Source organism: Diadema setosum, chromosome 4, assembly GCF_964275005.1.
Source record: "Diadema setosum chromosome 4, eeDiaSeto1, whole genome shotgun sequence".
In the NCBI taxonomy this organism is placed as follows: domain Eukaryota; kingdom Metazoa; phylum Echinodermata; class Echinoidea; order Diadematoida; family Diadematidae; genus Diadema; species Diadema setosum.
The window spans coordinates 11,246,123-11,265,677 of NC_092688.1; the positions used below are offsets into that span (position 1 = coordinate 11,246,123).

Genomic DNA, 19,555 nt, shown 5'->3' on the forward strand with positions numbered 1-19,555 from the left:
CAGAGCGTAATAAAGATGGCTTCCTGACAGCGTGCTTTTTATCAGTGCAGATTATAGTGTCCTCTGAAGCTAGCTTACTTATAGTTATCGCATTGTCCCATCCTGCCCCGTGTCCCATCTTGCCCCACGTTCCCCTATGTTCGGACTTCTACTTTTTCTTTTCTTTGTGGCTTTCCATGAACGCTGCTGTATAAGAGATATTTTACCACACACACACACACACAAAAAAAAAAACCAACACGGCACACATACACAAAGTGAAAAACACCATTTCATATATGGACGCATCAAACAGCAATTACAAATTACTTTTGGATAACAACAACCAGCTAGAGGATGAGAGAGAGGGGGGTAAAACATGTCACTCAAACCCCCGATGGTTCTAAATGTATTCATATTAGGCCTAAAAAGTCAATCTTTCTTAGTCATTGTCGGATATTTCGGTATTTTGGGAATGTGGGGGTGGACACTATAGTAGCATACAAACAAACTATTTAAATCCATATAAATGGCACAGATGTTACATACATTTCCTGGTTTATCGCAACTCGTCATTCAATCCTCGATGATTTGCGTTTCTGTTTAACAGTTTTTGTTTCTTACGTCTTGAACAGTTTAAGTTGCTGTTTCCAGGCGGTAACCGATTTTACTTTTGTTATTCATCATTTCACTGGCGCATTCTATTCATTCAGTTAAATGATATTAAACAGCAATTCAAATGAATTTCATTCAATGATGACTTGCAGAAAAGGTTTATGACCCCTCTGTTTCTCTATCTAAAAAAAAAAAAAAAAAAAAAAAAAAAAAAAAATCATATCATTGTATGCCTGACACACGTGTTTGCTGACTGACAGGAAATTATCAACTGGTAGGCTGTAGTGTACTACTGGTCGTAACAACAAATTCTTGATAGATAAAAGATCGTCATCTCGCATGTGTCATTGCAATCGCATCGGCGATCGACGACGCGCGCTCACTTCACTGCACCTCGACCTGCTGCTGCCGCCGCACCACCTAGCTAGCAGCAGTCTGCAAGCAATCGTACCGAGCTGCTGAAACCAGTGACGGTAATTTCTTTTTTCCTCGTAGATATGGCTGGAAACGGTGATTTAACTATCAATCGGACAGCGATGTTTGTCCCTAGCATGGAGGAACTGGCAGAAGGTATCGTATGGAGCTCAGACAAACTTTGATTATTATTTTTGTCATTAATTGCGTTGGAATTTCGTGCACTACACATGTCCTTAGTCCCACACGTTCAAAATTGCATACTGTAGTTGTATTGCTTTTTTTTATATCTCTTTCTACGATAGTCTTTGCACTAGATTCTACATGTAACGTTACAGTGTTATGGGCTACTGAAGTATAAGTAGGGAAGAAGGGGTGTGTCATCAGAACAGATTAACGATTGCAGGATATAATGTGGAGATACGTGGGATGACCAAGAAGAATGTGCCCTGCGCATTAAAAACTTGATCTTTAAAGCCGTTCACATTGAGAACTGATCGATCGATTGTCCAAACCAGTTTAACCTACTGTACGGTCGGTACTATGTTATTTAGTAATGTAGGTCTAGTATTGACATTGATTGATTGTGTCTCAAATCAGTAAATGTATCACTATCATCATGCATCATCAATGTCAGTGTAAATTATACACAGCCCTGTCGCTGTATACAACTTAAGTGTCGCGACAGGGCTGTACCATAACTCCCACTCAATTACCAGACATACATTTGTATGATCCAAAATATCGCCCTATTGATTCTTGAGCAATGAAATGATTTTGAATTTATTAGTAACACCATGGTCCATAGATAGGTTTAGCGGTTCTCTTTGTTACTCAGGCCTTATGTGATTCACTATATCCACTATCTTGATCATGGTACGGCATCTGGTCGGGCTAGTAGTTAATGGAAATGATGTATTCTATTATTGTCATACCCCACTACCGCTATCCTACCTACACAGTTGTACATAAATTGTACCACTCAGTACCAGTGACACTTGTGTACAGCGACATCACGACAGGGCAGTGTATAGTTACAAGGGTACATATGAATTAGCTTTAGTAGACTTTGCTCTTGGTTTCTGTTGCCATGATAATAGTTTGTTAATGTTATGTTGTATACGGTACAGATTTTATGCATGCTTTGTTCACAAAAGTTGCCCTTAAAGGTAGGGAATCCCATTTGCATGCCTTAAATGAAGAGTTGTATAGATACAGTGGTATGTTGAAGAGAGTATCATTTTAGAAACTCCCATAAAGTATTGAAAGTGGAAGGTAAACATTTAGTACATTTTTATTGACCGTTAGATTTTAAATTGAATTTTTTCGGGGCTCACCGTAAATTCCAATACATTACTAGGCTACCTTTGCAGACCCATGCACTGCATGTGTGTCCATCATGTATATTTTGTGAAGAAAGTTCATCAAAACTTACAAACATTTCTATATACATTCTTGCCACGCACTCTATATGTTATTACATCAGCTCTTATACTTTTAGATTTGTGTTTATAGATAAAAGATACAGAAGACTGCAACAAAACGGCTTAAGTGTGGCTGACACACAGAACTACTGAGTAGTTGAGTTTTGTGCATTATGCAGTGGCCTAAACAAGTCCCCTGAGGTTCATATTTAATGTTTTGCTGCATTTTGGGAGGTCTGTAAAAGGTTCATTAAATAAAAAAATGGTCTATTGGGTACTAGGCCTTTGGTGTGAATGCAAAGTTTTGTATTAGTAGTCTACTAGAGTACCTGGTACACTCACACCCAACTAGAGAAACTGAGCATTCCCACTCTAAAGTAGACCTCGCTCTACTAAGTAATTGTACTTCAAATGCTGGGAGTCTTTACTTATTAAAGATAGGCCTGAACTTAGGAGTGGTGTAATAGGAAATGTTTATGAGCAGAAATGTCCTCCGGTATACACATGTGTGTGGTTCATATGTGATTATTTGTGCTTGAAAACTGAATAGAACACTAGCCTATCCCTGTCTGGAATATTAAAGTAAAATACAAGCAATGGTGCCCAATATTTTGTACATAAACTGAATTAGATAACTACATTGTAGTATTAGTATACATTGTAACTCCATAAGATGAAAGTCACTGTCATTGATGACAAAATGATTGATATTATTCAATGTAAGCCTGTATTTTCATTTTATAGGAAAAAAAAATACAGTTGAAATATATGAATTATTGAACAGTTCATATTATTATACTATCTTGTGTCATTTCATTTGACTACATCAGAGGTATGTTCATTTTGTATGCTATGCTATGCAGTCACTTTAACAGGTAGGATTTTTTTCTGATTTGTTGGAATCACTTTATTTAAACTTTAGTAATTGTACACAAGATGAATTATACGAGTCATTGTGTACGTAGACAGGCATAATTCTTAACCTTGATTTTTAAAGTAATTTACATTTTTACATAGTGTTTTTATTTTTGACTTGTGTCTATTAGGCTTGTAGAAAGATGAATATACCATATTTGGCAGCACAGTGTCTCTACATAATCATAATATTTAAACACTGAAGTTTGCATTTTTAGTTTTATGTTTCAGTATTTACTGCTATTTAGTGTACTTGTAAACTAATATTACATTATCATGCTTCATATGGTAATGGAAGAAGGTTAAAAATTTCGTTGAATTCTCTGCATGATTATTTCATGCGAGTGCTTTCTGGCTCTCATGTCATCCATGATTTCTCCCTCTGTCTTCTAGTCCTTCAACGAGGTTTGCGGATCTGCTATGAAAATGCTGATGTCAATGTTGTGGATTGCCCAGACCTAACCAAAGAACCATTTCATCAGGCAGCAGCAGGCGAGTACACACCAAGTTATACTTAAGAGTCTTAACCCTAAGTTCGTTTCAAAAGTGACAAAAGCCCTGTTACCGGGACATTACCACGATAGCATTCTGTATCCAGAGAACAAAATTCCTTTAAAATTCCAATAAAGTCACAGGAGAGAGTGAGGGTTACCATGTACGTACATTTGCCTAGCGAAAGCTAGTGCAGAGAATTCTAGAATGATCACTTCTTCCAATTCATGAAATTCTTCCGTCGAGTTGATCAATTCAGTGCTTATTTAGGTCGATGCAGGGCAATTTGTCAATCAGTTGCAATGATCACTTCTTGTTTGTACCAGTGTGTGATTTGAAACACAGCACAGTGTAGAACATACTTTGACCATTTTTAGTGAAGAATTCATTTTTATGTCATTCAGATTCAGCTGTCATTCATGACAGGTTTGGAAATTTAGCTTTAAGAACGAAAGATTGTCTAATATAGTATACTGTATATGTATTACTTCTAATAGGCCATGATTCATAGCAATTACCACTCACGACTACTCCTTTTGTTGGCATTCTGTCAAAAGCAGCGTACTAAAATAGATGTGAAACCGAAAGTGGAGGGTCTTGGCATAATTTTCTGCCTCACTCAGCTGGAGGTGCTTTGAATTTGTTAGGACTGTGAAGGATTATTGTAGGCCGGTGAATGTAGTAACCATGGCATAATGTAGAATTATACCTTAGAATTTCATGTGAGGGTTTGCTTTTTGATTTATTGTCTGTTTTTTTCTTACCAAAAGCTATTTATTTTAGGTTGTTATTGTTTTTTGAAGGGGAGGTTGTACCAACGTGTAAGTATTGGAAACATTGGAAATAATGTGTTTCTTTGTGTTTTTCTTGATTTTGGGACATTGCCATAAAGCTTTTCGTGTAAGTGAAAGTAGACAAAAGAGTTTCAAAATTTAAGAGTCTTCTAAGGCATAGAATTAATTTTAAAAAAAAAAACATATCTCTCTTGAAACAGGAATCTGTGGAAGCCCTCGATTGGCAGATGTTGGTGGTGTACCCAATCTGGTTCCCGTTGTGAAGAAAGAAAAGGTTTGCACTTTGTTTTATCTTTATACCACACTTATGACTATATCTTCTTTGTGTGCATGTGAGGGTGTGTGTGTGTGTGTCTGCATATGTGCGACAATGAAAGCCATAATGTGTGGTACAATGATTGAAGATGGGCTGATGTCCCACTTAATGTTCATCACAGTATGTGTAGTAGTACACTCTGAACTCGATAGGACAAACAGGAAGAATTTTAAAAAGTGTAGAGGTATACCAAGAATGCATTGCATAATTTTCCTTAAGTTTACACTTGTCACTGAGATGACATGATCATGAAGGTGTGGTATCATGACTGTGTACTATACTTGGTAATCTTAACGGCAGTCTAATATGAGAGAGTTGCTCCAAGGTAAGCTTACTTGCCTTGTTTCGATAATGAAACATCCAGGTACATGTATATGCATCACTGCGGTTTTTCCTTTACAAGAGGGTTAGTATTTGCTCTCATATCCATGTTATAATGGGTTAGGGTAGGGGAAGTGAAGTGATACTACCATATGAAGATACACAAAGTTTAGAAGTGATTGCTATGGTTGCCAGTTTGTACAGATGTTTTAAAGATCGTTGACACCTGTAGGTTGTAATTCACGTATTCAGGATGTGTGTGAAATCTCCAGATGATGCTAAGAATTTCTTCAGTGTCTTTCTGCCACCAGCAAAGGAACATTTCTTTCATACACATTGCTGGCATAGATTTCTTTGGAACATAGAGGAATTCTCGTCACTCCTGAGAAACAAACATACAGTTATTTAATTCATTCATTCATTGACAAATTCATGAAGATAATTCATATTATTTTTTCATTGTTATTCGTTCACTTATAATGTTTTAAAGACACGCTGTAGTGTAGATCATATTAATGCATATGCAGGGCTGATCCATGAATTCCGTAAAGAGGAGGCACCTTTACAAAATTAAAGGGGGGCACACGCACCCCCCCCCCATTTTTTTTTAAATTTCTTTTGTTTTAACCAAAAAAAAAAAAGAGGGGGCGTGGGTCCGACACGCCCCCTCGGAATCCGCCACTGATATGTTATGACTTACTCCTCTTCCAACATTTTCTCAACAGAAGTATAATCTGGATGAAGTTGCAAGGCAGGTGGATCTACCAGGAGGCTTCATCATCGGTGCTGGGGCTGGCCCATGTGATGCTATTGGCGTTAACTCAGAGGTTGGCATTTCGCCCAGCAGCTGTTTCGGAAATATGATTGTGATCTAAGATATTTCCGTAGAACAATAATAACACCAAAAAATACAACAATCAAAGTCTTGTGACATTCTGAATGTAGGCACCATACAAGGGCAGATCCAGGAATTCTGTAAAGAGGGCGTGCCTTTACAAAATTAAATAGGGGGCGCAAGCACCCCTCCCCCATTTTTCTTTTTATTACTTTTGTTTAAACAAAAAGTAAAGAGGGGGTTCGCGCACAATGCGCCCCCCTCTGGATCCGCCACTGCGATACATGTATATACCAAACTTTCCCAGTTGCGTTCTCTTGAAGCAACCCTCAGCATATTTCTTCCACTAGACTTTTGTGACACTGTGCTTGAAATGATTGAAGTTTCCTGGAAAACTTTTTAATAGGTGTTCATTGACATTCAGAGAGCTTTCTTCATATGTAGGTGTACCATTTCAATTACTTCATGTCAATTCTGGATGATTTTCTTTCAGTTTTTAACAGGTCAAGAGCTTACAGCTGTGTCTTTGATGTGACTTGTTAGTTATTGAAAGAAGTAGTCAAAAAGTAGTCTACAGTCTAGGAAAAAAAAAGTTTGTACATTCATTGTCATCAAACTTTTTCAAGTGATCACTAGAGTATGCTCAATCTTGATATTCAAAGATATCATATCAAATACCATCTGTTGATTACATTCAATAGGCTTATTCATGTTGTTTGTTCCTCATAGGATGTGGTGACAAGTTATTCCACCCACCTTTGTATACCTAAAGCATTTGAACATGTTGCAATGCTGGGCAAGCCATTGGCAGCTTTCTGCTTATCGAGAGCAAGCTTTGTTATAAAAGTATGCATAGAGTTTGAATATGTTAATCAGTTGGTCTATCGAAATTAGAGTAGTAACTTTGCTCATAGCAGGTTATATTAATGATTTCATTGATCATGAAGTGCTGAGCTTTTGTAATCTTTTTTTTTTTTTATCGGTTCCCATCCTGTTTTCTTTGCGTGATTCCTGATTCCTGAATCATCCAATTCCTCAGATGATTACCAATATCAAGACCAAGTCTGAGAACAGCGAAGGAAACAACCAGACCCACATCGCTCTCCTCACACCAGAAGACGGCTCCGTCTGCCTCCGCAGGAGTCCCAGCAGAGACTTCAACCTGCTGGGAAATTTCTTGGTCTCCGAGGGCAAGCAAGGAAAAGTGAGCCCATTTCTCTTCATACGACGAAGGAAGTGTGTTCTCACATACACTCCCGTCGATATCATTATGATACTGTAACATGCCAAATATTTTGCAAGGTTTTTATTTTTGCAAATTTTGGGAGTCAAGTGCTATTTATGAACTTTATAAAACACCAAAATACACTGATTCCAACATGAATGTGAAGTGCATGCGTATGTATCTCTGTTCAATACCGTACTGTGCAATTGCAAATTTTGCAGTTAGGAAAAAGTTGAAGAGTCCAGATTCAGGAGAAATTTGACACTCTAGATATGTTGTGTAAATTGTATAATGTTATTAGCCTTATGAATTTGTGACTTTTCCTTTATGAGTGGAAAGCTTCCGCATTGTCGGATTTAATTATTTTTCTTTTTTCATCGCAAGTTTTGTTCTGTTGATGGGAAATCCGAATTAATGAAACAAGAATTTAGATTTTCTCTTTTACACTGAAACAAGACCCCTCAAAGAGCCATAATACACCGTTGCAGGGATACATGTAGTTTAGTGTGCCCTTAGTTTACTGGCTGTTTGCTGAATGCAGACATAGTCAGACCATTTACTACAGTGGTGACACAGCATTCCAAGCTTTGTTTTCTCTTTATATGTTCTGTTCATTTGTTGTTGTCTTTTTTGTAGCGAAGAACACACAATATGTTTACTTGGTTTTCCCATTTACATTTTGTATTGAAAAGAGTACAGGACAAACTGTTGCACATTTAAAAGGCAAAAGAGAGCATCTAAAGCAGTATGTTGGGGAAAAAATTCATTGGAGGACTATCTGGGGGAAAAGAAAGCAATAAGAAAGAAATTATAAAAGGATGGAGCATTATGTTTTTATAAGTTTCATAAGCAGAAGGTAGACCATATATTTGTATAGATTATATGTTACTTTCATATCAAATATAAAAGACTAATTTTTATGCCTTGACATCAGGTACTTGAGGTGAAAGCTTCCATCAGACGGGGCGTGGATGATTTTGTCACGGCGATGCGCATAGCCCTGCACAAGCACTATGGCAAGGAGAAGTTCATTGGCCTTGGGGGCGTGTTTCTCATGGTGGAAGGCGTGGCTAAGATTCACATTATGGTGAGCTGTTGTTGGTAATATCCTTGATGCTATGTTCTTGGCTGTTGAGACTGTAACTTCTTCTGCTTTTGAGTGCTGTTTGGCACTGAAAACCTCATCATGATGTACATACTGGCCAAAGTCCCTTGCACAGAAATGGTTAATATGTTGAAGATCAAGAGCTGTTTATTGTTATTACATCCTAGAAGTGCTCTATGGGCATCTCCACTTCTCTCTCCAACAGCATAATCAGTGTGTGCATACTTCTGGTAAATTAGTTCTTCATAAGAATTCAATTCAACAAAGTTCAAAACTTCATTTCAACAATTTCAATTATTGTGATATATGGAGTGCATGTTTTTTGGGGTTTTTTTTTTGGTTTTTTTTGCGTGTCAAATGTTGTGAGATGCAGATTTCCTAGGTACTTACTATTACAATGATAATTTTGTCCATACCTGTCCAAAGGGATTTTACATTAGTATTAACCCTAATTTACCTGGGGGGGCATAATGGCCCCCCCTCGACGAATTCCGCGACCATTCCCCCGCGCAAAATTTTTTGACAGTGCCGCTCGCTGACTTTTTACTTTCAAGTTTCGCGCAACTTTTGAGACCAAATTTGTCATGCCCGGACATACCGTTCCGAAGCCACGCCCCTTCAAAAAATTTTCGTCAACCCCAAAATTGCTCAAAAACGTGATTTTGTGTACAAAGTCAATACAAATTGTGTTTTTTCAATTAATTCATATAAGGATTCATATTTTTAATTTTAATGGCTGAAATAAATTTATTTTAGTATAATTATGCTTCTAAAGATGTGTATGACAAATTCTGCTGAGAAAAACAACAAAAACAAAAGTTCGAAAAAACAAAGAAGTACATTAAAAAATGATAAAACAATAAAAAACATAAGAAATTAATTTTGATACTGAATTTTTATTTACGTACAAATGTTCGGAATGTTACTAGGAATATCTACACCAAAAATCAGCATTCCATAAGCTTTTATAAGCCAATTACAGACGAGTATGAGGGTTTTTTTTGCATATATTTGCATGATTAATTAATTTAAAATAGAAAATGCTAATTTTTTGAAAATTTAACTTAACAGTCTTGTAGATTACATCCGGCTTTATGTTCATGCAAAATTTTGTGGCGATCGCGCGATCAATTGCTGAGATCTGAAGGGGGGGCCATAATGCCCCCCCAGGAATTCAAGCTTGCTAAATAGCCCAGGTACAAGTTAGGGTTAAATGACTAATCTACACAAGTTCAATGATGTTTCAGTTTGTGGGTAACAGTCCTAATGTTCCTTCTTACCAAGAGTGAATGATCATTGGCCTGAATTCTAGTATTCTTGACAACTACTATCTGAAAGAAAATTTGACATCAACTTGAAGCATCTGTCATTACTGTGTCTGTGAATAATTTGGAATGCAAATTTGATGCACAAACACTTGCTCTACTCTAGATAAATGCATTTATTTGTTTGTTTTCCAATTTCGTGAGCCTATTTGTGCTTCCAGCTTGTTCTGTGATACTTTATCACTTTACAATGACCATTTCGTTAATATCATTTTAGTAAAACTGCAATTTGAAATTTGATGCTCTTTCAAATGTGGTGTGTTTGGTCAAACAACTCATTTTAAGTACCAGATACTAAGTTTGAGCTTTTTTCTTTGCCAGCCGGACTTTTCCAAGACACCATTGAACTCAGAAGAAGATGTTAATAGATGGCTCCAGTTCTTTGACTTCAAAGGACCTTTAGAGTGTGCCAGTGTGTTTGTGTCTCATGACCCGGTGAGTTATGGCTATTTCTCTCTCACTGTCTGTCTGTCTGCCTGTCTGTTTGTCTGTCTGTCTGCCTGTCTGTCTGTCTGTCTGTCTGTCTGTTCGTCTGTTCGTCCATCTGTCTGTCTGTCTGTGAGACATCCCAAAAGCATCAGAGCATTCGTAAGCACACATATTAGTGTTGAAAACGTGTATTACTAGATGTGAGTTATACCCGAATTAGATTTGTTTGAATCAGTCCATGTTGAAGTTGAAATGATAAGATTGGGTGAAAGCAGCCAAACAATAAGTTTTAAGTTTCCTTAAATGATAAGTAATACAAAGTGAAACCACATCCTAGGAATATTAGACAAGGCAGTGATTAAAATTTTCCACATGCAATATTATGGTTATTTTTTTGTTTGGGTTTTTTTTCCCCCTTCTTTTATATGTTGTCAGACAAATTAGGGGCATCTGTCAGAAAAAGTAATATTTATAATGTTTCATGTAGCACTCCCTTATATGCTTCTGTCAAGAACAAACAAAGAAAGACTGTTCTCATCACAGGCCTCATGAAAGTGCAATTCCACAGTGTTCAAGTTGACTTTGAACTTTTGAACTTTTGAACTCTTTTTTTTTTTTGTCACTCGAGAAAATAATCATTGTTGCACAGGATAGTGTAAGAACTACAAGAGATAACAAAATATATCACAATATAAAGCATGGCTACAGCAAACTCAGAAAGAAATAGAATTCAAGAAGCTTCAGCAAAACTGGACATGGATGTGTAAACAGAGAAATTCATGGAATTTCAGTTTCACATGTTTTTACCAAGTACTCATGAATTGGTAGAGGCAACGATGTCCACACTCAACAATACTCCCATTGGTTCACAAAGATATTATTACCGTCGCCAAGAAGGTTACTGTCATCGTTTGTTTATTTGTCTGTCTGTTTGCAAAACAACTCAAAAAGTTGTGAACAAATTTGGATGAAATTCACGGGAAAAGTTTATGATGACACTAAGAACAGGTGATTAAATTCTGGTAGTAATCCGGGAATTTTTATGAATTTTTGAAGGATTTCTATTTTCTTTTGCCAAATAGGGTCAATGAACTTGGGAGTTCAAGCTGCGCGTATTTGAGGTTTGCATATACGCACTAAAGCGCATGCTTTGCTCAAGGCGCTGCGCAACTGGAAGCTGATGAGGTAAACACAAGGCTCCATCATATTTGGAAATTGGTCAATTTTTGGTATGCATACATATAACTTAATAAGTGGAAGTGAGTTGCTTGACGGAGGTCTGCACTCTCCGAGTGCAAGCGTATTTGCTTATTGGGCCAGCACCTGAAATGTCTTTCCCACACATAGACATAGTTGCTGCATAATAACAGTGCTTCAATAATTTGATAGGATACATTTTATTCCTTCTGATTTCATTTTAAAAAAGGGGAATTTTTTTCGAAGATTTGTGTACTGTTCAATGAGACAGATGTTGACATCGTCACCTCTATCAATTGAAATCATGTTTGGTTACCACTAGCAAATTGATTGTCAAATACATGCAAGAATTTCAAATCCCAAAGATTTCTTTTATACTGTACAACCAAATTTGACAGAATTCTTATCATTCTGGCCTTCTGATGTTGATTTGTCGTGATGGTGATGATGGTAATGATGGTATTGATTGTGAAAATAATGATCATGGTAATGATGATGGTGATAATGACGATGATGGTGATAATGACGATTATGATGGTGAGGATGATGGTGTTGGGGATGATGGTGACCCATATGATATGCTCGCAGTCATGGTTGCTGTCATGGACAGTATTGAGTTCAAAGCTGATTAGTTGGAAGGAACTTTAATATGTCAGTGACATTGATTGTCAGTGGAAATAATGATCAGTCACAACAACTGTCAGCCGCAATAAACTTGACTTCCGTTCATTGGAAGGTCTCATTGATATGATTTGTGCCTAGAGAGTTGCAGTAGGCCATCCAGTGCTCCATGACCATAACTCTCTGCTCAACCAGGGACTTTTTGCCCTTTGTTTTTTCTTTTCCAGGGACTGGACCTGAGAGTAAATCACACGCACTGTTTCAGCCAGCACGGCCAAGGTGGCCACTACCACTATGACATGAACGGCAAGACAGCCTCGTATCACGGCTACTTCATCCCTGCCGAGTGGATGTACAGAATAGACCCCCCACAACACACACACATGGTGGGCCGTGACTAGCGCCGGCCTGTGGTGATGTTGCAGTCAGTTTCTTATTTCTGTTGTAGCTGGGTTTTTAATTTTAATCTTTTGGTTTTAAGAATTCTTTCCATTTTAGAGAGCAGAGCCATGATTTGGCACAATGCCATCCGGTGAAGGAAGAAAATATGATACTTTCTTTGGTTTTCAGATGTAATTGTCATTATTGATTTGCTTCACTGGAACTACATTGTAAGTAGGTTTCAAACGGAGGTGTGAGCAGTATTATTTTCTCATTGTCAGCAAGTGTAATTCATGAGCTCAGATTTTGTCGGAGCAAGTTTGCAACCTTTTGTGATATCAGAGCAGACAAACCTCTGGGTTTCCAAGTCTCCAGTGATAGATATCACATGATGTAAATATGCGGGATAAACTCTACCAAACTCTGTATTGATGAGTTACGCAAAATATATCGGCAGTGAGTCTGGAAAATCTATGCGATCAAGCTAAATGGCAACGCCTGTTGTCGATGCTTGCAATTAATCATTTAAAAGTTTGATTGCATACTTAATGTATGTTACATGAAAGTGCAGGACTATCTTAGATTGTAAAATAATATTATTGTGTTGTTCGAGGTGTAGACTTTCTTTGGTGAACGTGGTATTAATACTTTGCATAATGTATCTCTGTTGTTTATATGTCTACTTAACCATAGCAGTTGAATCTGTATTTGGATAAGTCATAATGTGTGAGGTGTATCAGTGCATTCGGTTATTTCTGTCTTCCATTCTATGTCACTTTGTCGCCTTTATTTCAACGACGTGGAGATTTTCCACATGCATGTGCACTAGGCATCGCGAGAAAACCCTTACCAGTACTTGATATTATGCACTGGATGTGATGAATATTATATTTCAAGCTATTTACCATTTCCTCACTTGATCAAGATAATAACAAATGATATAAGATGTGATTTTCTTCTAGGGGTATGTTAGGATTTGGCACTTATTCCAGAATGATAGTTTACAAGATGACAATTTCTGATTTCAATTTAGCATCTCAAATTTGACAAAAGCCTCACTTCACTAAATTGTTAACCCGTTGAGGACGGACTGATTTTGCTACAACACGCATTTCCCATAGACACCTGCCCGAATATACTCGGGACTCGTCCTCAACGGGTTAATGAATTCACTTCTTTTTTTTCTTCTGTGCAGCAAGCACGGGAACAAAGAATTTAATGCCTTCTTTTGATGCAGTGTCGCAATTGTTTAGTCGGCTGTGTGGAAGTGAACCCTCAGATGCTTGCAATTTCAATTTTTTTTCGTTTTTTTTCTGCCAGATGTTGGTAATCTTGAGATACTGTTTTGCAAAGAGGAGATTAAAAGTGGTTTGTCATTCCATAGTTGGAAGGGACATGGAATATGCATTTTAGTTGATTTGTTCTGTTTCTTGCTCAGTATTTAAATCAAAGACTTCCTAAAACTGATTAGGACAAACTTCACTGTCCAGTGATTAAAATTGATCGAATAAGATCATGGCCACTGAAAATTTCACACACTCGCAAATCTGTACATGTCAGGTCAGTATGCTGAGGTTATCAAATTCTCGCTTGGCTGTCAACATTATTATGATGAGTTAATGCCTAGCTGACAAGACATGTGAATGACTGACTTTCATAGATATCACCATCCCACAATGCACCGCATAATTTTGGCCCTTTTCTTCTTGGTGGGTACCAAGTTGACGAGTTATGTCACGAATCTACTGATTGAGTGTAAACAGCAAGGTAGTTGTTCCACTCACCAGATAGTAGGGTGAATAGAAAGTAATACATTTAAGATATTCACACAGGATTGTTCTTAAAGCAGAGAGGTTAAAAAAATGATAACAACAATTGATTTTTTTAAAGAAAGAATGATATTGAATTTTGGCAAAAATATGTTCAGGGTATGATTACTTTGTACAGTTTGCAGAAAATTTTGTAGGTAGATAGATTCGCGTCAGGATGGCTCCTGTCAATTTCAGATCAAGTTTCCGTGGTGCATTTCCTTGGAAACCAAAAACAATACATGATTTTCAAAAGTATTTAATTTCAAAGCCAGGCATCTCGCACGCACAACAATGAGATAGGAATCTTGCATAACATTGCCACTGTAGTTATAAGATGTCTTTCCTCAAGCATCTATTTGAATGTATTATTTTCTGTCAGCCTGCAACAACGGTAAATTGCAGGGAGCTATTGCCGTACAATACATCTCCTGACGCCTTGCGAATCGGGGCTGTAGAGTTACAGCATTTAACTCTTTCAGCACCACTGTCTGAAAATACTCGTTAGACATTGTGTGCATGAACGTTGCCGATGATACTGACTAAAGTTAACCAGCCACGCCTTCCCGTCTCCTTCCGCGTCCGTAGATAAGTTTTACACAAATCAAAAGTGAATTCATATGACTCGACGTATGTGATTTCTTTCTGTGCCGTATGTGTAAGGGGTAAAGTGGCATTAAAAGCATCAAATTTCATTTTGTTTTATAAAGGTATTATTCAACAGTGTTTCGTTTGAATGTTATGAGCTTCAGAATTTTTTCTTATTGTGTGTGAAAATGAAGTTTTTGAAAAAACAAACAACAAACAAACGTCAGAAAAGTGATTGTGAAACAAAAGTTGTGAATTTATTTTTTACCGGATTTATCTCACTCAATTTATCCCAAATACACAAGTATTAGAATAAGAATAGAGATTGATGTAAGTGTTAACCAATAGCTTGATAGTGACACAAGATTATTTTCAGAGTTTTTATGAGCTTCCATGTTTTTGTTTGTTTTGGGTTTTTTTTTTTTTTTCCATCTGGACATCATTTAACTGCTCAGTGGCAAAGTTGGGCATATTTGGTTTTAATCTAGACTGAGCCTCCAGAGCATCAATGTGTTTATGTTATTTTAGTTATAGGGTCATGAGAGTATGCAAAGGCAGAATCGTGTGCGTCCAGCTTTAATTTCTAGGTGCCTTTGCATTGGGTACCTTTGTGTGTAAGTCTTCAGTACTTAATATTACTTATTACTTTGATACCTTCGAGGGTTTTGAGACCGCAGTTACTCTGAGATTGGTTTTCCTCATGTGATGAAAAAAAAAAATGAGATGTTTGTTTTAGATACCTTTATAGGTTTGTAGACTGGTAATCGTTCGTATAGTCGTATGAAAAGGTTACAAGGGACAAAATGGGAAGCTAGATCAACTCTTGTCTTGGAGCTTAGGTGGGCATCATATACCCCATTACTTATTGTTCTGTTTGATCTTTTTTATGATGAGTAATGAATTCTTTTCGTAATCATAGTCCTCATTTTCATAGGATTTGAAAATCATTAATGCATACTGACCTCTTTTAACAACAGCGAGTATTCCACATTCAGAATGCAATGCAAATTTTGTCTAAAGACGCTGCATGGTTTGAGAATGGCAGGGTCTAATGTAGATTAGACGGCTCTCCTCGATCGTTCCTGAAGAAAAAAAAAATGCTTTAATGTCATTGTCCACTTGCCTTATGTTTGAAATATCTCGTTTGATTTTCATGATAGTCTTTGTAATTAAATGTTGGCTTGCTTTGTTCGCAGTTGTCGGCGCTTACAATAGCGCGAGAGCCCTTGAAAAAGCAAAACAAAACTGATTTCTGCCACTATACTTGTACCTTGAAATGTGTCCATAATATGGACACATTATCATTGTAATACATAATAATAAATGACGGGGTGGATAGACAGGGGTTAGTGAGAAGTCCGTATCGACCGTAATGTCTTGCGAGTCTTCTCGGGATTTACACTTGTGTATAGAGAGTGAAATATTTTTCACAAAATTGCGAAGGAAAATGATTGTTTTGAGATTATCATATGAGTATACGCGAATTTCAACAGTATATTATTATGTAATGTAAATTAACAGTAAAGTATTACAAGGAAACCGTCAAAGTACTTAAGATTCCGTCTACTCTTTACATGTTTTTCATTTGAAGGGTTTTGTCTCAAAACGAGTTAACACCGCGTTAATTTGAGATATTTGCTATCAAAGCTGCTTAAAAAAATCATAAGATAATTATGGGATATAGATTCATGACTACAAGTACGTTCCTCGTTATGTAACAAGTGAGGGATCACTACAAAAGTTTTATTGTGATGTAGATTATGGACTTTAAAATGTTTAGAAATAACGTTTAACCAGTTTTGCGATTATATTATATCTTTATACTTGTATTGTTATGGAGGATGGCGGTTGCGAATTTGTTCTTGAATACTGAACTGATTCATTTCTATGCTGTTTAGGGTTTTTTCATGGTTCTCAGTAATGTTAAATTATGCACGGGAAATTAAAGGACGACTTCATGGGTTACTGTATTGACTTAAATATAATCAATTCTTTGTCATTCAAATCATTTCGTAAACTTTGCACTTGTTGCTGTATTGAGACGGGATATTCATTAAGTTTGCTAGCTTGCAAAACACAGAATCAGAAGCGTTAATGCTCACATGGTTATCTAGTTTCAATAATTTGATTTCTTGTGTGAAATAACGGTAAGAGTTCATGTAATGAATACTTGTTTCCATGGTTTATGTGCACGTCTTGATCAAGACTTTGTACGCATCGGGACATTAGGCCGCAGTAATTGAAGCCTTCAGTTTCCATGAAATTTGTCTTTTTCCCCGCACGAATTTTATGCTCACTTTGAATACCTGTACATAATGCGCCCGCTACATCATACGCTGGATACTTGACATAATGTGACGTCAATTCTAGGAACTTTGATTTCCCTCGTTTGCAAGAATGTGTGCTCCACTAATACTGCTTTGAAATACCAAGATGTTCGCACACTTTGTGCGGTTGCATAAACTGCATGTAATTTAATTCCTGCTTTCATGTTCTAAATGTAGTAAAATTTGTGTATCTCGCTGTAAATGTTTTGCCGACAGTGAGGCGATTTTAGTCTCGGAATTATGAAGTCCAGAACTAAAAGGAAATATATGTTATACACAAGAACATTTTTTTTTTATACAAATTGAACGCTGAATGTGATAAAGTTATAAAATTACGTTTATTCCAGCTCCTGACTATCAAACCGTGCAATGACTACGATTTGGAGAATTCGTGTAAATGTTTGTCTCCAAGGAAATGGATCACTTATGTGCTTTTAAGATATAATATTGAATGTGTTGATTTCGGAAATCATAACTTTTTATGACATGTTTCATCTCAATTCTGTAACAGAATGTGCTTTCGTGAGATAAAGCTGATTTTTTGATAATCGACATATGAAAAGTAACGTTTTTTGTCCGTTGAATGCTGTTTTGTAAACATGTGACCTTTTTGGTGAAAGTTGGGCACAGAGTGGCAATGTGGCGGAATAGGAGTTCGCATATATATACATGTGCATATGCATTTATGTTTGTGGACGGTGTGTGTGCGTATTTTGTGAGCAGAGATGAGTGTTCAGATGATAAACACATACGCTCCAAAGATTAATCTTAATTCAAGAATTTTCCTGGTATTTTACTTTCGTCGGTAACCAGAGTGTCATTGTTTTTATTAGAGAGAATATGCTACAGTGTACTTATAAAGCGCTGAAGATGAACATATTTAGTCGCTCTAGGTTTTCATGTATTACACCAGTGTAGGGTCCCTACAAGGCAATCCAAAACAAAGAAAATATTCAAATACAACGCATGCATTGCATTGGTTCCGACACTGTACAACCTGCTGTAGGGCCTATCGATAACGAAAGACCGCCCAGAAAGAGGCTGTTTGCAAGAATGGACATGGTGGTCCGGCACGTTACTTATATAGTATTCAAACTAAGAAGAGAAACAGAGAGAAATGGAGAGAGAGAGAGAGAGAGAGAGGGACAGACATATAGACAGACAGACAGACAGACAGACACACACACACACACACACACACACACACACACACGGAGAGAGAGAGACCGACAGAGAACATGGTATGGCCCTGTTGCCTAAACGCAATTCCAATAAGTCCAACGCAAATCTTCACAGTCAAACAAAACTTCGTGTTTGATCCGAATCCCCTTTTATGCACCGAGATTTATGTTTGACTGAGATCTTGCATTTGATCTATTGTGATGTTTGATTCTTAACATATTTTGAGATTTATGCATCGGGTATTAGATCTTTAGAAACAATAAGACTAAATTGCCAAAAACAGAAGTAGGAGAGAGCATAGGACAAAGGCGTACGCTTCAATATGCCACGCATGGTGCAATGTACTTCAATACAATGAAGCGATTTTTTTTTTCCCGCTGTATTATCGCCCTACATTGTACATGTATAGCATCGTGTTTAATTGTACGAGCGGTGGATGAATCTGTCACGATCAGATCCATCAATCGACAACCTAAGACGGAGGCGTTATAGAGACGTCTACCTTACTGACAAGACGTATTGGAGACGTCGCTCCGACTTCTCCAACTTCCGCAACTTCCGTAGTCGCTTTCTTCATAGTGAGAGCACAAGTCAGTTTATGGTCTTTCGAGTTGCACGAGTCACGGCTCCTGATCAGTCGCGGTAGTCGCTGGCGGCGAAGTCTCCTCCAGCGAGATACACCCTTAAACAATTAGGCCTACATAGCATTATTATTATTTATAATTATGGTAATAAATCAAACCTGTCAAAACAGGCGAGTACCTGTAAGTGATTTTACCAAGTGTAATGACAAAGGTTTTTTTATCGATTGTCATTATCATCACCATTTTGACCGGATCTGACCGCAAGAGTCACTCTGCTATCTGCAGATGATTTGCGTCTCCGTCACTTCCGGAAGTAGGTGCACCTTTTATATTATACAATCCCATCATTTGCCCATATCTCTTATCAGACCAGATCCTGTTTATATTCACCTATGTACATGATATAGCTGCTGGGAACACAAAGTTCCACATTTTTATTGACCTTGTCAGATTAGTTCAGGGCCAATTAACTGACGAAGGGCGTCAATATATTATTTCTCGTCAATAAACCCGTTCAATTACCTTTTTGAGGGTATTAATTTTTGGATATCGTAAACACAGCAAAAGCGGTTCCTAATAACAACAAGGATGCTTGCTCGAGGATTGCCCGACAAAACTACACATACTGCTTTCAAAGTTGATTCCGAATATTCCAGTGTATGTAACAGTGACATGCGG

At 37.3% G+C, this 19,555-nt stretch overlaps 2 protein-coding genes across 3 annotated transcripts in view; one reads left to right on the forward strand and one right to left on the reverse strand.

Moving 5' to 3' along the window:
• Positions 1 to 19,555, reverse strand: part of LOC140227555 (large ribosomal subunit protein eL6-like) — a 211,089-nt gene that overhangs the window by 17,711 nt on the left and 173,823 nt on the right. The gene's annotated exons all lie outside the window — the stretch shown is intronic.
• Positions 1,034 to 17,658, forward strand: LOC140227554 (ester hydrolase C11orf54 homolog). The gene is made up of 8 exons (XM_072307965.1): positions 1,034 to 1,164; positions 3,741 to 3,839; positions 4,834 to 4,907; positions 5,996 to 6,097; positions 7,145 to 7,309; positions 8,265 to 8,417; positions 10,082 to 10,195; positions 12,235 to 17,658. The coding sequence occupies exons 1-8, from the start codon at positions 1,092 to 1,094 to the stop codon at positions 12,406 to 12,408; spliced, it is 954 nt and encodes a 317-aa protein (XP_072164066.1). The 5' UTR covers positions 1,034 to 1,091; the 3' UTR covers positions 12,409 to 17,658.

Excerpts from the sequence above, each read along its gene's own strand:
- LOC140227554 (XM_072307965.1), top strand. The coding sequence starts at position 1,092 with ATGGCTGGAAACGGTGATTTAACTATCAATCGGACAGCGATGTTTGTC. Across the intron at positions 4,908-5,995 it reads CCGTTGTGAAGAAAGAAAAG|AAGTATAATCTGGATGAAGT; the intron begins GTTTGCACTTTG and ends TTTTCTCAACAG. Across the intron at positions 6,098-7,144 it reads CTATTGGCGTTAACTCAGAG|ATGATTACCAATATCAAGAC; the intron begins GTTGGCATTTCG and ends CCAATTCCTCAG.